At 38.4% G+C, this 16,506-nt stretch overlaps 1 protein-coding gene across 2 annotated transcripts in view; it reads left to right on the top strand.

The window, feature by feature from the left end:
• Positions 1-817: 817 nt before the first annotated feature.
• snx25 (sorting nexin 25) overlaps positions 818-16,506 on the top strand; it is a 62,569-nt gene continuing 46,880 nt past the window's right edge. Inside the window, exons 1-4 of one of the 2 annotated variants that reach the window (XM_079670211.1) lie at positions 818-1,020; positions 1,269-1,959; positions 5,459-5,543; positions 14,383-14,599. In XM_079670211.1, the coding sequence (XP_079526337.1) occupies positions 1,597-1,959; positions 5,459-5,543; positions 14,383-14,599 (665 nt within the window). In that variant the 5' untranslated portion in view covers positions 818-1,020; positions 1,269-1,596. The remainder of the gene's footprint in view (positions 1,021-1,268; positions 1,960-5,458; positions 5,544-14,382; positions 14,600-16,506) is intronic. The other variant, XM_079670212.1, reaches the window with a different exon arrangement.

Genomic DNA, 16,506 nt, shown 5'->3' on the forward strand with positions numbered 1-16,506 from the left:
TAAAATGCTCAAATTATTTAGGATTTGGGGAGAACAAAATCTTCTTAATGAAAATAAAAGCCTAATTTTACCATAAACAATTTGTTGGGCTGATTCAATGACAATTCGTGTCCAAAAAAAAGGGTTAAGAATATGTTAATGATCTTTTGATATCTTTCAATTGTGTAGAAAGCAAAGTCATGCATGTCAATTTGTTGAAATAATAATTGTATGACTTATTGTTTAATCCATTCATTACTTTGATTATAAAACAATAGCATAGTATTGCGGTAGTATTCTCTTGGCAGTTAATCAGTAAACAGTTTCTTTAACATTTCATATGAATCCTTTTTCTGGCCTTTAAATTCTGTGTAAATTAGGTAACACTTCAAAGGGCCTTTCGGCAATATTTTTATCTTTAATTTTTTCATTGTTTTACAAAATAGAGATAGGTACAAAAAGTAATGTTTTATTGATGTCCAGAGAATTACTGCTCAATATGTGTGAAACAACCTGAGGTGAATATGTCTGAATAATACGTATTCATTACTGTGAAAAACAATATTTTACAATTCAAGAAACATTGAAACAAAAAAACTATTTTATACATGTTAGACAGCAATTTAATCTAATGCCTGCCAGAAAAAAATCGAGTTACCAGGCTTGTTGATCCTTTATCTCGTTGTACGCTTCATTATGATACCTGGTTGTCCAGTCGGTGGGTTGTTTTTCAAGTACTGCACAGCAAGCCTTTAATTAGATCCCCGCCCTTCCATTCGGGCTGTCCTGTTTGCTAAACAGGCGCACCGTCCTTGGTTAACACACGCGCTGATTGGCTGACACCCTTTCACATTCGAGACATTGTCAGTCAGCTGGGATCGAAGAGAATAACAGTTGCTTGTTTTTATCTGTTGGGAATTTTGAACCTGGCACATTTTGTCATTGTAACGCTTTTTGCCATTGCAAACCTTCCCATTCATCATATTACAGAGAGGACAACCAGAATGTAATGTTGTTATTGCATACCTTTTGCGACGGTAGGTAAGTACGCTAATATTAGCTGATGTTCAATTGGTTATTTAGCAAGCGAGCTAGGTAGCTAGCGTTCGATATTAAGTCAAACCGCACAGCAGTTTTAGAATATTCACTGCTTCTTACTTTTATTTTATATATCGTTCTGTTTTAAAGCATGTAACAGTAACTTATGTTGCCTTCTTAGTTCAGCTTACTGCTAGCTCAGTTGGTTAGCTACAGTCACTAAGCTACCCTTGCACCTATTTGTCTCCAAGGTGACGGTGGATGTTGCTGCTATCACCCCGGGTCTCCCTCCGCCTGCTTTTTTCCGGCTCCCGTCGCCCGGTGCCCTGTTCTTCTGCCAAGGGTACCGTGTTGTGGATGACAGGGCTCCGTGCCTGTGCTGGTGCCGATGCTAGAAGCGTGGAAAACATAACGGCGTGGGTCGGAGAGGAGATGTCAAAGCAGGGATGCCTCGTCTTGGACACAGTGTTGTAGTCGAGCGAGATCTTGACTGTATACCTACCTCTCTGACTTCGCGTATAGACTCCAACTTTTCAGCCTCGCTAGCAGTGACACATATATGGATGGTGGGGTTGCAGCATGCCCACCCCCTTAACTACCATTACACCACTGGCTGGAGGGAGTAACAGCACCGGAGGAGGAGAAGGGGAAGAGGGGCCCATGTCGGCCGCCCTCACCTCTTCTTCTCTCGGCTCCTCTTTCCGGTTCGTCCCGGCATTCTGCCTGGGCGTGGTGGCGGCGGTAGTGTTTCAACTGGCATGGGGAGGCCTTTCTCTCACCTCCTTCTTCCTCAAGTTGTTCATCTATGTGTCCTTCGCCCTGCTGTGCTTCCTGGCTGGGAGTTTTGTTCTGCTGGTCAGGAAGAGTCCTCTCAAAGTCAGCTGCTTCAACAGGAGCAGGAGGCAGTCTGCTGCACGGCTGGAGTTCTTCGACAAGCTGATGGTAAGAGCCTGGCAGTCTACACCCATTCATTAAACTGTTGATAATGCACTCTTTCTCTATTAGGCTCAGTCTTATATCATTAGAGTCAAAGATTCATAGGCTTTATTGGCATATGCACAATAGCCACAAGCCTCGTCTGACACTAAAACATACAATATACTTTAAACACACACAAAAAGACACAACATAGTGCAAATGACACAATGCTCGAATAAGTGTACTTTGTATACAATAAGATAAAACAGAATACAAACAAATATGAGTTAGAATTAAATACTGCTTATTGTAATAGTTAATCAAATGTGGACTGTAAACAGATATCAGCATTATTAATTATAACCAAATGCTGGAATCTATTGATGGATGGAAAACTGTCAATCTCCAAAGCAGTAATTGCAATTTTGATGTAATGCTTTTAAACCATCGATTTAGAGTGTTATTCGAAGTCATACAAGATTTCATTTAATTTACAACTTTAATTACAACCATTCAACTTTTATCATTGACTATTCAAATGCAAATAAAGCCATCTCTACTTCAATTGTGACATGTTATTATTGTTCTTTCTGGCAGTTATCATACATAGAATTGCAGATATATAACATTAAATTAAGACTGGTAAAAAAAAAAAAGTATTGACATCTTAGCCTCAAAATTGTACTAGATTGAATGTAATAACAGATATCAAGAAATGCATTTCAGATAATTAAATTACAATTTTAACTTAATATCTCACTAATACAAATTATGACTTGGATATCTTCATTTCCTTTGATAACTTTACATTTTATAACAGCCCTTGTAGTTATCATTAATATTCTAATTATGTATCAGAAATTCACATGTTTATATGAAATGGGAAAGGACACAATCCTTGTCATATCAACAAAGTATCTTTATTTAAAAACATCCCGACAGGGCAAAGTAACCTGTTGACATTAAAAATGTCATTTCCACAGGGGAAACACAATTGCTGCTAATTATAAAGGTCAAATAGGTCGCCACATTAAAAATATTACTAGTCAAATACAATTACAGAGATCTAGTATTTCACATTTTTTAAACAAAATTGTAACTAGTGGAGAAATCCTTTTGTAATAGTAGCAACTATGTTTGAGATATCTTTAATTAATTTTGTTATATCAGATATCATAATAAGGAATTGTGGATATCTTCAATTACGTACATTTACATCATCTGAAATGAAGCTAACTTGGTTAACTTAATGTTCAAAAGGCAATTGTTAGTCTGAAACTAAAATCTAATTTCCTCTAGTCACAACCCTTTTTCAACATGTTGAAATTCAATTGTAGATATCCTTCATTTGTTATTCTTACCAATAAAAAAGAAAGATCCTAATATCTTTAAGTGAATTAAAGATACCAGTAAATCACTTTTCATTAGTTATGTCATTCTAAATGGGAAAATATTTGTAACCTGTAAAAATAGTTTTCCAGCTATCTTTAATTAACATACCGACATGTTAAAATAACATTTTGATCTTTAATTGCATTTAACATATCTAAAATACAATTGCAAATACTGAAGATGTAATCTATACTAATGACAATTACAGTACATAAGTACATATCCAATATTAGTAGATCATTTTGACTACGTATACAAAATGTAATTGTTGATATCGGAATTGTAAAATCACATCCTTCACTGGTCACAACCCTCTTTCCTCATTTATTATATTGTACATATATGTAATCATTCTTCTAACAAATGAAAAAGGTCTAACTATGACTATTTGTAGTGTTAATTCATAATGTCAAACACATTTTGTCATGTCAAAATGGTTTTACAGCCATCTTTCGTTAACATTCCCACATGTCAAAATGACCTTTTGATGTGTTGAAATGACATTTCCATTAGTGAAAACAAAATTGCTGCTAATTATAATGTTCCAAGGGCTCGCCAGACTTCTGCATCTAACCTTTACTTCAGTTACAGACACAGGTTGATATTTTGCTTTCATTTTTGCTCTCAAAGATTCATCCTTTCCCTGCTCGATTACACCCCTCCTCCTCCTCCTCCTCCCATCTTTCCCCCTCTCATCTTCTCTCTTCCCTTTGGATCCTCACTGTGTTCTTCTATAATAAATGGGATGGATTCATGCATGCTTCTGGATTTAGACACACTTTAACACACACAAACATGCACGCGCACACACACACACACACACAGATGCATGCTGATTTTTATTCTGCTGTTGTGTCCTTGCTGCCTGCTGGTTGGTGGCTCGCCTTAATGGGCAGCCACAACCCAGCTGCTGCCTTTCAGTTTCGATTAGTTATTGATGTTGACAGCGGAGGAGTATTGTCACAAGCATTCACCTGGTCCACATGTTGTATACACAAGGGCTGCTCAATTAATCGTATTTTAATCGCGATTATGGTTTTGGCTTGCAACAATTATGTAAACAACATAATCGAAATAAAACAATATTTTTTTATTTAATTACATTTTAAAATTAAATAAGTTTTGGTTTTTCAGTTGAATTATACTTAAAGTTCAGGTTAATCAACTGTTAAAACATACTTTTCAAATGTATTTTTTCAATAACTGGATGTTTTCAAAGTAAATGGATAATCGTGACCCAATTATTGACCCAAATAATCGAGATTATGATTTTTGCCATAATCGAGCAGCCTTAGTATACACTGTGATACATTTTGGCTGCCTACCTTCTTTTTTTTGAGAATTTTAAGGCTTTTAGATTCCTGCAGTGATGGAAGTATTTTTGTAAGCTAAAACGGTTAGCATCGCAAGGACTTCCTTGACAAAAAGCAATGGTATTTTTCCGTTGGATCTTGGAATATTGCAGAAAATAGGCTCAAAGACACATTTTGTTCTGCAGGATAATGTCCACATTTGAATCCACTTTGTGATTTTGTAAAAGTAAATAAAAATGCTAACGTTAGGCTAAAAAAGAACTACATGGCTTCACTTCACCACCGCTAAGCTAAATGCGGCTAATGTTCTTAGCCACTTGTTAGCAACTGTTGTTTCTATGACACATATAATCTGACATTCACGAAGAGGTTACATACTGACGTATTTTATATCGTAGAACAAAACGTTAAAATCTCTTAGATTCTGTTAACCAAAGATCTTATTTCAGGCATCTTACCAAAAACACCTTAAAAGAAACGTTGACTTCTAAACAAGGGAACTGCAAGTGCTAAAAACATGTTATCCTATCCTTTACTTGCTGTGTTTTATGCCTTTTATTCTACATTTTAGTTGTATTGTGTACTGTATGTAAAGCACTTTGTACATTCGTGTTGATAAGGGTGCTATATAAATAAAGTGTTACTTACTTACTAAAATGCTAACTAATTTCCTGGTTTAAGGTTTCATTCCTGCACCACTCTATTAGACACATACAGCTGTCCATCTTCTCTTTCTCCTTTGCCCAATATTTCCTTTTTGTCCCTGCTTTAGTCAACTTCTGTGATATGATAATTGATGTGATCTTGTTGTATTTCAGGCCCGTTTTTTGGTGCCGGTTCAGGAGTCCAGCCAAAGCAGGAGAGTGGTGGTGTCACACAATGTGGACAAAGCCCTGAAGGAAGGTAATTCATCACTTTAAAGATATTTTTCTTATGCGTTTTATGCCCATGTTAATGCAAATGCAGTTGAACATTTGTCATGAGATTTTTACCGGGGCTACAGGTTTTAAATCATTGTATTAAAGTATTCTGTGGACACAAAATAAACAATTGAAATATGGAAACATAAAAACATCTACTGCACATCTTTCCAAAAAAAAGGAAATAATTTGCAACATTCTCCTTTAACTGAATTGACCTGAACAAAGATGCACCAATAAAAAAAGTAAAAGAATGATATAAGTTATATTTTAAAGTGCAGTTTTTTTCCTGTTTATTTTTTTCTAAACTGAGTCCAGCATCAGGAGTGAAGTGCACCAGCTGGGCGTAAAAAAGTAGGTCTTAACTCTAACGTCCGGCTTAGCTACGTCCGACTTAGTGATTTGAATTCACACCGAGTGCTCCAAGCCTGACTAGTCACGGTCGTAGCTGCGCCTAGTCTTAAGATGCGCGTCCACGTCAATACACGTGAAACAGTAATTGTTGCCAAACAACACACGTAATCAGCACCTGAAAGGTTGGGGAGAGTGCAGCGTTTCTGTCTGATCCATGCTGGAGTTGAGGGGAGATCTCCTCGATTAATTCTAAAAGGGCTTGTCTGCCAAAACAAAACCTTTCTATCAGCTCACTGTCCGAATAGTTGTTCAGTGGGTTTGTTCGATCACGGACGACTCTCTCGTCTTAATGCCCTTTCGTTGTTAAACCTGTAAACAAGACGCACTGCCATCGTTATTTTCCTTCTTGCCTGTTTTACATTACTATGGATACTAGTCTGTCTTTCCGATTTACGCCTGCTCCATACTAGGCGTAAAAGTTACACCCAGGCGCAACGTATACAGGGCTTACTGTAAAGTGGTGCACTAGGCATAACTTTAGTTTGTTCTTAACCTTTGGTTCTACCTCGGATGTAGAGTTACGCCCAGTCTTACGCCCAGCTGGTGCACTCCACTCCTGACGACTTGAGATCACTTGAGAAATCAAACTATAAGTAAAATGACATGTACTGCTCACACTTTAAAAAAAAAAAAATTGTTTATGTCTTCTTGTGTACAAGGTTTAATGTTTGAATTTAGGTCTTTCGAAACCCACTCTATGCTGTCTATTACACTGTTGTTCCTTTCTATCATTTTGATAGAATTAAAGAAATACAAACATTTGTGGGGCTGCAGGAAATTAGGAGAATATGCTAAATGGGCTAAAGTTGTTGACATCTGCATTTACACAACTACTAGTATTAAATAAACATTTGTGCAGCTTTAGTAAACTTCTCAAACACAATAGTATGCTTTTTGAATAATAAAAACGATTAAAGGGAATTTTTTACAACATTCTTTTATTGACAAAATTAAATATATATATTATATATTATATATCCTATATATTTTATATATATATTAAGTTGGTAAGCTAACGTGTTGTTGTGATGACGTAATCAAAACGCGGCGACAAGCACGGTGCACGACCATGCTCGCGGCTGGCTCACAGCCAACATGTCTGCCGCTTGGAGATATTTAAAAATATCAGAGAAAGAGGCGCGGATTGCGATTTGTAAAACGTGTTCAGCTGACATTTCTCGAAGGGGTGTAACTGCAAAGACTTTCACCACTTCGGGATTACTCCACCACTTGAAATCAAAACACCCGGACAAATATGCGGAGTAAGATCAAATCACAAGCACTGACAGCGAGAGAATGTTCAGCGCTGCCTCTCATGTGCTTGATGAGAAGAGGAGCAGACTTATGGCTGATAAAGCAGAGAAGCTACTGTTCATTAAAAAGAACCTCCCACTTTTCCTTAATAAGTAGACGAGGCTGGCTTTTCATAAGCTTATCTAGTTCTACATGTCTACTCTATACCCACTTTCCTGAACAATTTTCATTGTGAGTTATAATTCACCATCTCAGGTTATCATTAGGGGGAAATGACAGCAGCACAGTGTTCAATATATTGTACTTTCGGTATCTAAATGATACAATGTTGTTTACATTGCTCATGAGGACAGACCACAGGGTGTCCGCGGGGTCTTAAAAAGTATTAAAAGTTGATAAATCAATTTAGCGAAAATTAAGGCTATTAAACGGCATTTTCCAAGGTATTAAGCAGTCCCACAGCAACGACAACATGAAACACCCTTTAATTTACTGAAACGACATGTCGGGAAACCCCCTCAAGGCGGCCCCATGCATAGCGCGCCGTAAAATGCTGCTTCTTATTTTAAGTTTCGTTGCCTTGCTCCGCTCTGTGGGGGATGGGGGTCCCAAGGTGGGTAGACCGACATAAGCAACGCTCTGGGGGTCCAACGGCTCCGTGTGTAAGCCCTATATCAGTGGTCGCCAACCAGTCGATTGCGAGTGCGTAGCGGGTAGATCGCGGACCGTAAAAAAAAAAGTAACAAAAGAAAGAAAAATACAATTTAAATAATAATGTTTGAAAAATACGTTTTTAGATGTAAACCTATCATCCACCACCCCGTTAGCAGGTGCCATTTGATTGACGTATATTTGAGACACCTTAATAATATAATACATTAACCTTGCTACGTGAACCTCATCATGACACAAGAGACGACGGCAGGACTGTAATTTCCCGTGTTCAGTGAACGCAACAGAGGCAACACACCAGACCAATCCGAGAGTTGCATGGAAATACACGTGTGCTTGTGTCATTCAAGCTGTGTGTGTGTGTGTGTGTGGCGATAGCGCATTTAGTGTGATAGAGAGGGAGTGAGGGAGAGAGAGGGACCGGTGCTAGCGGGGACCGTGATGTTAGCATCTGGTTAGCTAGCTGCACTCACGGACATAAGGAGCTGTTTCCACAACAAGCTGGAGGAGAATCGTCTCCTGTCAGACTGAGGGGCTCAGGTGAGCTAAAGGACTCTTGAGTGTTTAGAACAGTTTTGTCACAAATTATTCAAAAGATTATTTCCGCGGCACACCTTCATATGATCATTATAGTTATATAAACAATAAGAGAATAAATGAAAAACAGGTATGAAATAGCCTACTATATGGCAGTAAAACAAGAATACAGTTTAATGTGATTTGTAAAATTTCCATAAAGAAAAAGAATATCTGTTTACAGTTCTGTTTCATATGGGTGCTGAGAGAGGTATCCATAGATCTCTTCATGTTGCTCTCAAAGTGCACCAGATTGATGCTTTCAACTTCAATATTTAAAAAAAAATCTTCCCGGAGGAGCATCCCCCCGGACCCCCCTTGAGGAGGTGAGGTCCGCCCCCCAATAGCACTTTACCCCTGCCTATGCCGTGAGCTGATTATGGAGCCTTCATTGTAACAGTAATTCAGATGCAATTAGCCTATATAAAAGGCCTCAAATTGGAAGCATTGTCTGGGCCGTCTTTTCCACTCAATTCTGCAATAGGTAGATCTCGCCTTTCACCTCCTAGGCCGAGGTCGGTGATCTTGGGCTTAAAAAGGTTGGTGACCACTGCCCAATATGATCATTTTCTGATAACGATGAAATAGCCCGCCTCCCTCTCCCCACGTCTCCTGCTGCTGGTGGGCTGTCAGAAGAGGGGGAGGAAAAGAGAGGCAGGCACCGTTTTATTAAATATTATTATACAGAGAACAGAGTCGTTACCAATTTGTTTTAAAGCTCAATAATTAACAAAGAAGACCTCTGATCAGCACTTTTCTAATTTTGTACGGAATATTTAAACTTTAACGGACATGTTGATCGGCGGAATTTTTTTTTAACGGAAACTCTGCCGCACGGTTCCCTCGTCCCTTGGAAGAGGCGGAGAGGTGGGTGTTTTTCATCCGCTGGTGGTGGACTACCTGAGAGATATACAGCAGGAGAACACGCCGTCCACCGCGGAGAATAAACAGAAGGGCAACCATGGCAACCATGCTCCGGGGTCTTCTTCGCTGCTTTTGGTGTATTTTGTGGCGGCAGTGGCGCCACTTACAGGCCTGGCATATGTACTACAGTGTTTCCAGCATTTCCAGCGGTCGCGTGTGAACGGACACATTAATGAATCGAATGTGTGTGAACGGAAGACTTTTTTGCGTTTGCGTATGCGTTTTACCGTATGCGTTTTACCGTATGCGTCCTCGTGGGGCCGGGGTCTAAGCCAAACTATATCCGGTCACAGAGATCTGCTATTTTAAAGTAAAGTCAACACATATCGACCCTAATATAGTCTATATTAAGAACGAGAAAAGTCTTAACATATATCGTTTTTTGTAAACATATGACAAATGTGTGAGGGTGATGACGTCAGAGCATCGTCCTATGTGCCAGGGCTTAGCCCCGGACAGCCCCAGCCCAATTTAACCCCTGGGTATTTGTGAGGGAGCTCCTATATGGCATTACCCCGCTGAAGCTCACCAAAGTTTAATATATTTCATAGTTCAAAGTTTTGTCAATTGTTTTGTTTATTGGTCAAATACTGGTTTCTAATGGTTTCTGAGGAGTTTTACTGGAATGAAAGAGCACAGAGTCTACAGAAGCAAAAAAGCAGCATACTGCATTAGACCTGACCTTCACAGAGGTTGAAGTTCATGTGGAGAGGAGGCTTCAGTAGTCTGTCTGCACTCTGTTTAGTTGTGCTATCTTACAATCAATATAGTCAATGTGAGGTAAAGTGTGTCGCCAGCGTAACCGGTTAGAACTCAAAGTTGCGATGAGGTCTTAAAATGTATGGAAAGGGTCTTAAAAAAGGTCTTAAAAGGTATTAAATTTGACCTCAGGATTTCTGCATATACCCTGGACCACCTTATTTGCAGATTCTTGAAATGTAATTTAATTTGTAATTGGTTGTGGATTTTGTATCCAGTTTTCACTTTATGTATCTTTATACAATGTTTACTACTTTGCTTATGAGGACAGACAGCCTTATTTACAGATTCTTGAAATTGAATTTTAATTTCATTTGTAAATAGTTACATTCATGTGGATTTATCCAGTTTGCACATTTGTATGCATGCACTTATAGGTGCATTTGTTGTTGTTGAAGGCCTGGCTGTTACAGTCTTTATTTACACTATTTTGTTGAAGGCCTACTGGCCTAGATGTTTATGCACCTTGGCTTTGTTCTGAATGCACTTTGTTGTAGTTATCCTACAGAGAAAATGCACTTGACTTGAAATTAATGTACTGTATGCATTCAAAAGTGCTGAATAAATGTTTTATGGACCCATAATAGTGATTACTAATTAAGTTAAGTTTAGCCATAATCATGTCTTTTTCCATAATCAGGTAGCTGAACAACATTGGTAAAAAATGTATACATTATATATATATATATATATTTCTATTAATCATTTTCGGCCTTTCGGCATTCGGTTTTCGGCCAACTGTTTCCTATTTTCCCCTACAAAACACCGATACAAAATATATCTATTAATCTGTCAATTAACAAAAAGCACATGAAATACATGAATTGATCTGTGAGTGCAGCACTTAAATTAATTAAAAAAGGCAGAAGTTAAATAAATAAACATCTATGAGATAACACAAGATTAATACAAATACAAACAAAGATAAAATCCAGATATTCTAACCAAAATAGAAAATCAAATGGAGTTTTGGTTTGACTATTTTCTTCAAAAACCAGTCTTGCTTTCAAAGTGTCTTAGTTGACTTTCATGAAAAGTTTGTGAAACTGTTGGAGACTCTTAAAGGTCACATGTCATGCTTTTCCGGTTATTACCCGTCCCCTTGTGTGTTATGAAGGTTTTTCTGCATGTAAACGGTGTGCAGAGTCAAAACCCTCAAAGTACACCCTGTAGCGAGTAAAACTCTAAAACAGAAAATACCTCCCCAAAACGCCTCGTTGGTGAAACGTCATCATGACGTCATCATCCATTTGATTATTCCGGGTACGTGCTTACGAAAGCACGTACCCGGAACTAAATGGGCCAATCCATGGAGCCGTTACGTTACGTCCGTGGAGCCGTTACGTTAAGCCCCCGCTGATTGGTCCAAATTGACAAATCCACACACACACACTCAGTTCAGGCAACTCTGCTGATCTCTCCTCCCTGGCTGCAGGCTGATAACAGACAGTTGGGATCATGCGAAATTCTCTCTGCAGACCCATTCTCACAGCGTTTATCAACCTATAAACCTTTTTCTTACTCAATATCAAGCCACACTTATTGTTTTTATTTCGGCTGTGACTTTGTGTGTGTTCAGGTTGAGTTTGGCTGTGTATCGCTAAACAATGAAATCACGGACGGAGGGGGGGGGGGGAGGGAGGGGAGGGAGGGAGGAAGGAGCTGCAGCGAGCCGTTTAGTGGAGAAAGTGAATACTGCTGAATACACATACTTTACAGAGATGCTGAATGCGAAACCAATGTGAGTTTGGAAAATTGCACAGTATTTTTCTATTTTAGTATACCTCAACAATGGAATTATGATCAGTGGAAATGGCCATGACATGTGACCTTTAACTTCTCTTTTTTGGGAAAACTGCTGACGGATTGAGCTCTGTTTGTGTCAGTCATCCCTCTCATAGTGGATTACAACAGTTCAATGTCCTGGTCAATGTACACACACAAACACACATGCACACACACACACGCACGCACGCTCACTCACTCACTCACTCACTCACTCACTCACTCACTATGTCTGGCTGCCAAGTGACAGATGGTTCCTGGATTTACACCCAGGGTGTGTATTTACATGTGCTCCTCCCGTGTGTTTTATAAAGGTCTTTGTTGTAGTGTGGTGCCAGTTTATCATGATATTATTAGGTTCACAGACAACACCTGCTGTTTCAATTATTGTGATAAACCGATTAGATCGGTGCTCTATATATGGATTTACATCAAGCACCCTAGTTCATGGCATTCGCTTAGCGGAAGACCTATCATAAGGCTTGTTTGATGATGGCAACAATTATAACAATGATTATTTTGGTCAATATTTAGATGAGGTTTATTTACCAGGAACATGTTTGAACGCTTCCAAAATGAATAACTCAGAGCAAAATAAAAATTCAAACTTTATTTATAAAGCCCATTATGACAAAATGCATTTGTCTCAAAGGGCTTTACAGATCAACAAACATGATTGTCAATTTAAAAAGAGAGAAGGAATATATAATTCAAATAGAATTAAAAAAACAAAACAAATGAAATGAAATGGAGTAAAATAAGCAGCTGTATCTCTGAAGAACACTGTTCTCTAGTTAACAATTACTTGTTAAGCTCATTAGTAACAGAGATTAGAAAGTCAGAAAATAGTGAAAGATGTACATCTTTTAAAGATATTGAGATTATTATCATATTAAACAAAGAAAAGAAGGACATCTCCATGAATGAGAGGCTGGAAACAATTTTTTGTTCCCTTTTTGGGAATTTCAGCGCGCCATGTTGAAGGACATCTAATTTCTCTAAATGCACATCGAGGATCGAGCGTCGAGGAGGCTCTCTGGAGGAACTATAACCGAGGATACACTGATGCATCCTCCAAGGCCGGACTTATCTCAGCCAATGACAGCTCTGCATGCATCCCCTGGATATTATTTTAGTGAATGGTCAAATTCCTTTTGACCGTTGTGCAGGTCTGATATGCAACTATAGGAAACGTTTGGTTGAGGTTATTGCTGCCAAAGGAGGGTCAACCAGTTATTAAATCCAAGGGCTCACATACTTTTTCCACCCTGCACTGTGAATGTTTACTTGGTGTGTTCAATAAAAACATAAAAACATATAATTGTTTGTGTGGTTTTAGCTTAAGCAGACTGTGTTTGTCTATTATTGTGACTTAGATGAAGATCAGAACACATTTTATGACCAATTTATGCAGAAATCCAGGTAGTTCCAAAGGGTTCACATACTTTTTCTTGCAACTGTATAACGGCGTTACTTAATGGGAATAGGTAAATAGTAACGCTATTAGTTACCGCAAAAAATTAGTTGCATTAGTCCCAACACTTGTCATAACTACATTATACAATTCTAATAAAACAAACGGCTGTCTGCCTCTTTCTAGCATGTCTATTCATTCAGTTTAAACCTGTGTTTTTATAGGGCCGTCCATTTTGCACCATTAGTTGAATATGTAAGCATTTTGTTTTCATATTTTATGCTATATTTTATGCTTAATGGCACATCTATGGGTAAAACATATTTTGAAGCAAAGCAGTGTTTTTGCTGGGTTGTTTGCCTACCACTTTATATTTACAGATGTATCGATTAAATCACCTAATACATTGGTCTTTATGATTGTTAGTTGAGGTAGACTTTATTCGAGGACAGCCCTAATCTTTCCATGGTTGCAGATAAACATCAGACTACACTAATATGATCACTAATAATCTATTTGTATAATTAGATTCCAGTGGTGGCTGTGTAGAATTGTTTCCCAATGTGATATAATCATTTAGAATACCTCCGTAGCTTTCTAAAGTCTGAAAGTCAAAATGTATTGAAAAAAGATAGAAGAAATAATTTCCAAAATGAAACACGTTTCTATCTAACACACAATCTGCTTCACTCCACATTTGTTGCCAGTCATCCCTTTTTTTAAAAACAACTTTCCGCTGCTGTCAAAAACGTTTGCTTTTCACACACAAAGGGAGGCCCACACAACAGAGTTATATCCATTATGGATAAAATTGAATTTAGTCATTAAATCGGACCAATTGCTTTAATCAAATTTAGTTTGTATTTGCATTACTGGGAGGATGTCGTAAAAAACCACATGCAAAGCTTATTTCAAAAACCTCAATAGAGGCTTTGAAGGAAAAACAACAACACCTTTGGTAAAGCACTAATTACAAAACACACACAATTATATTCTATTTCTCTCTCCCTCTGTCTCTCCGCAGTGTTTGACTTTGCCTACAGAGACTACATCCTGTCCTGGTACATCCCTCTGAGTCACGATGAGGGCCAGTTGTACTCCATGCTGTCAGAGGACTGGTGGCAGATGATTGGTCAGTTGAGAACCCGGCTGGCTGACATCGACGTCGTCAATGTGGTGTGTTACGACACCATACGAATCCTGCACACACACTTCACTGACCTCAAGGCTGCATCTGCAAGGTACAAACACACGTACAATTGTAAAGAGTTGGGGTCTGAGTTAGGGTATGCAACATTAGTTACTGCTTCGGTGTTGCAAGGTGTTCATCAAGTAAACCTAAGTCTTTTACACTTCTGACTCACTGCTGAGTAGGGATGGGTATCGTTTGAAATGTATCGATTCCGATTCCGGTTCTGCTTTAGATTCCCCGTTTCGATTCCAAAATTGTAAAAGAAAAAGGTCAAACGTTTAGACAACAAAAATATATTTTATTCTTTTAAGCTTTAACTGAAATTTTTACAAATAAAAAATATACATGCAATACAAATATATTGCACTATAGCTGTGCTTTATTTTAACTGAGCTATGCCTGTGGCAAGCTATTAACAGGCATTACACTGTGCCTTGTCTTTTTCTTTTTTAGTGTAGTGGAGCCTCACTTTAGAGCGTTTACCGCGATCCATCTTTGGTGTTATGAAGTGACTGAGCTCGTGAACTGTCTACGGGAGGACAGGGGGAGCCTCGCTGCGGGGCAACTGTGGACCTCTGTCGCTTGTCAGCGCAACTTACATGATGGTGTTTAAAAAAATTAAGGGCGGTGCCGGCCGTCAGTGAACCAGGCCCGCTGACGGCCGGCCGTTCTGTGATTCTCCAGAACACACAGATGGCCAGTCCTCCCATGTATTCCACCGGGCGCAGACGGACCCGGTTGAATACAGGGTCTACCGTGTTTAGGAACCGTTAAGCAGAACCGAAATTGTGTATTTTGTATGGGTACCCGGTACCCGGCATTTTCTTATCGGTTCTCATCTGGAACAGAGTTTCGGTTCCCAACCCTACTGCTGAGTCACTGTTTAATGTCAGCGTGGTGTTTTATTTAAATGTGAAGAAAAACCATAATCAATCAACCGACCAACCAATCACTTCAGTCTATTCAAAGTTAAAAATACAAGTTATATCGTAATAATACAAACATAAGAATATAATGTAAAACTGTGCAATTTGAACATTACAAATGCAAATATAGTATAACATCACAAAATTAATTATGGTAAGTAAAATGTGTAATAAAATAAAAATAAAAAATATTAATAAAAACATAAGAAGTTAAAGTAAGAATGTGCACATTGTGCTAACATTGATAACATGTTGTATTACAATACATAGAGTGGTGAATAAGTATTAATAAGAAGCTCTGTGAAACGTGCCCATACACTAAACAGACAGTATTCAAAATATATCCTTCAGTTATTCATTTCATCAGTGTAAACATTGTAAAATAGGTTATGTATAGTCAAGGAGACGTTCTTATGTGTACAGAGAGGGTAAAATGATGGCAGTTCAGTACTGTCACTGTGTAAATAACATCAAAATGGTTTGCCTCCCTTTTTTCTCCAGACAGCAGCTGCCAGGTACACTCAGAGACTGTGATGATTCACACACTCTGCTTTCATTATCCTGGCGAGACTTGTGATTTGATCACACTAGATATGTCTGGCCTCCCTCGGCTTTAATACTTTAGGAAAAATGTAGCAGCAGTGAAGCGATTAAACTCCCAATGAATATATTGGCTCAGAGGCTGTGTTTGGCTCATCATTTTGACGCCAAGAGTCCATACTGAAGCTAGAGTTCTACAATGTTTAATAAAGAGAATAAAACAAACGATGAACTAAAGCGGGACCGTACAGTCAACAGTAATATCTGAGCAAAATTACCCACAAACCTCGACTTACAGGTGCCCTAGATACCATAAACCACACTGAGGTGACAATTACAGGAAGTTGTCAAACACGAAGGCCAGCTGTGTAAAGAATATTGATAATAAAAACAATAAACAAAGGCCAACTAAGCATTTTGGCTCTGTGTTGCAAATGTATTCAGAACCTTTACTTAAAGGTGACCTATCATGCAAAATGCACTTTTATAC

This window comes from Notothenia rossii (assembly GCF_949606895.1).
Source record: "Notothenia rossii genome assembly, chromosome: 3".
Classification (NCBI taxonomy): domain Eukaryota; kingdom Metazoa; phylum Chordata; class Actinopteri; order Perciformes; family Nototheniidae; genus Notothenia; species Notothenia rossii.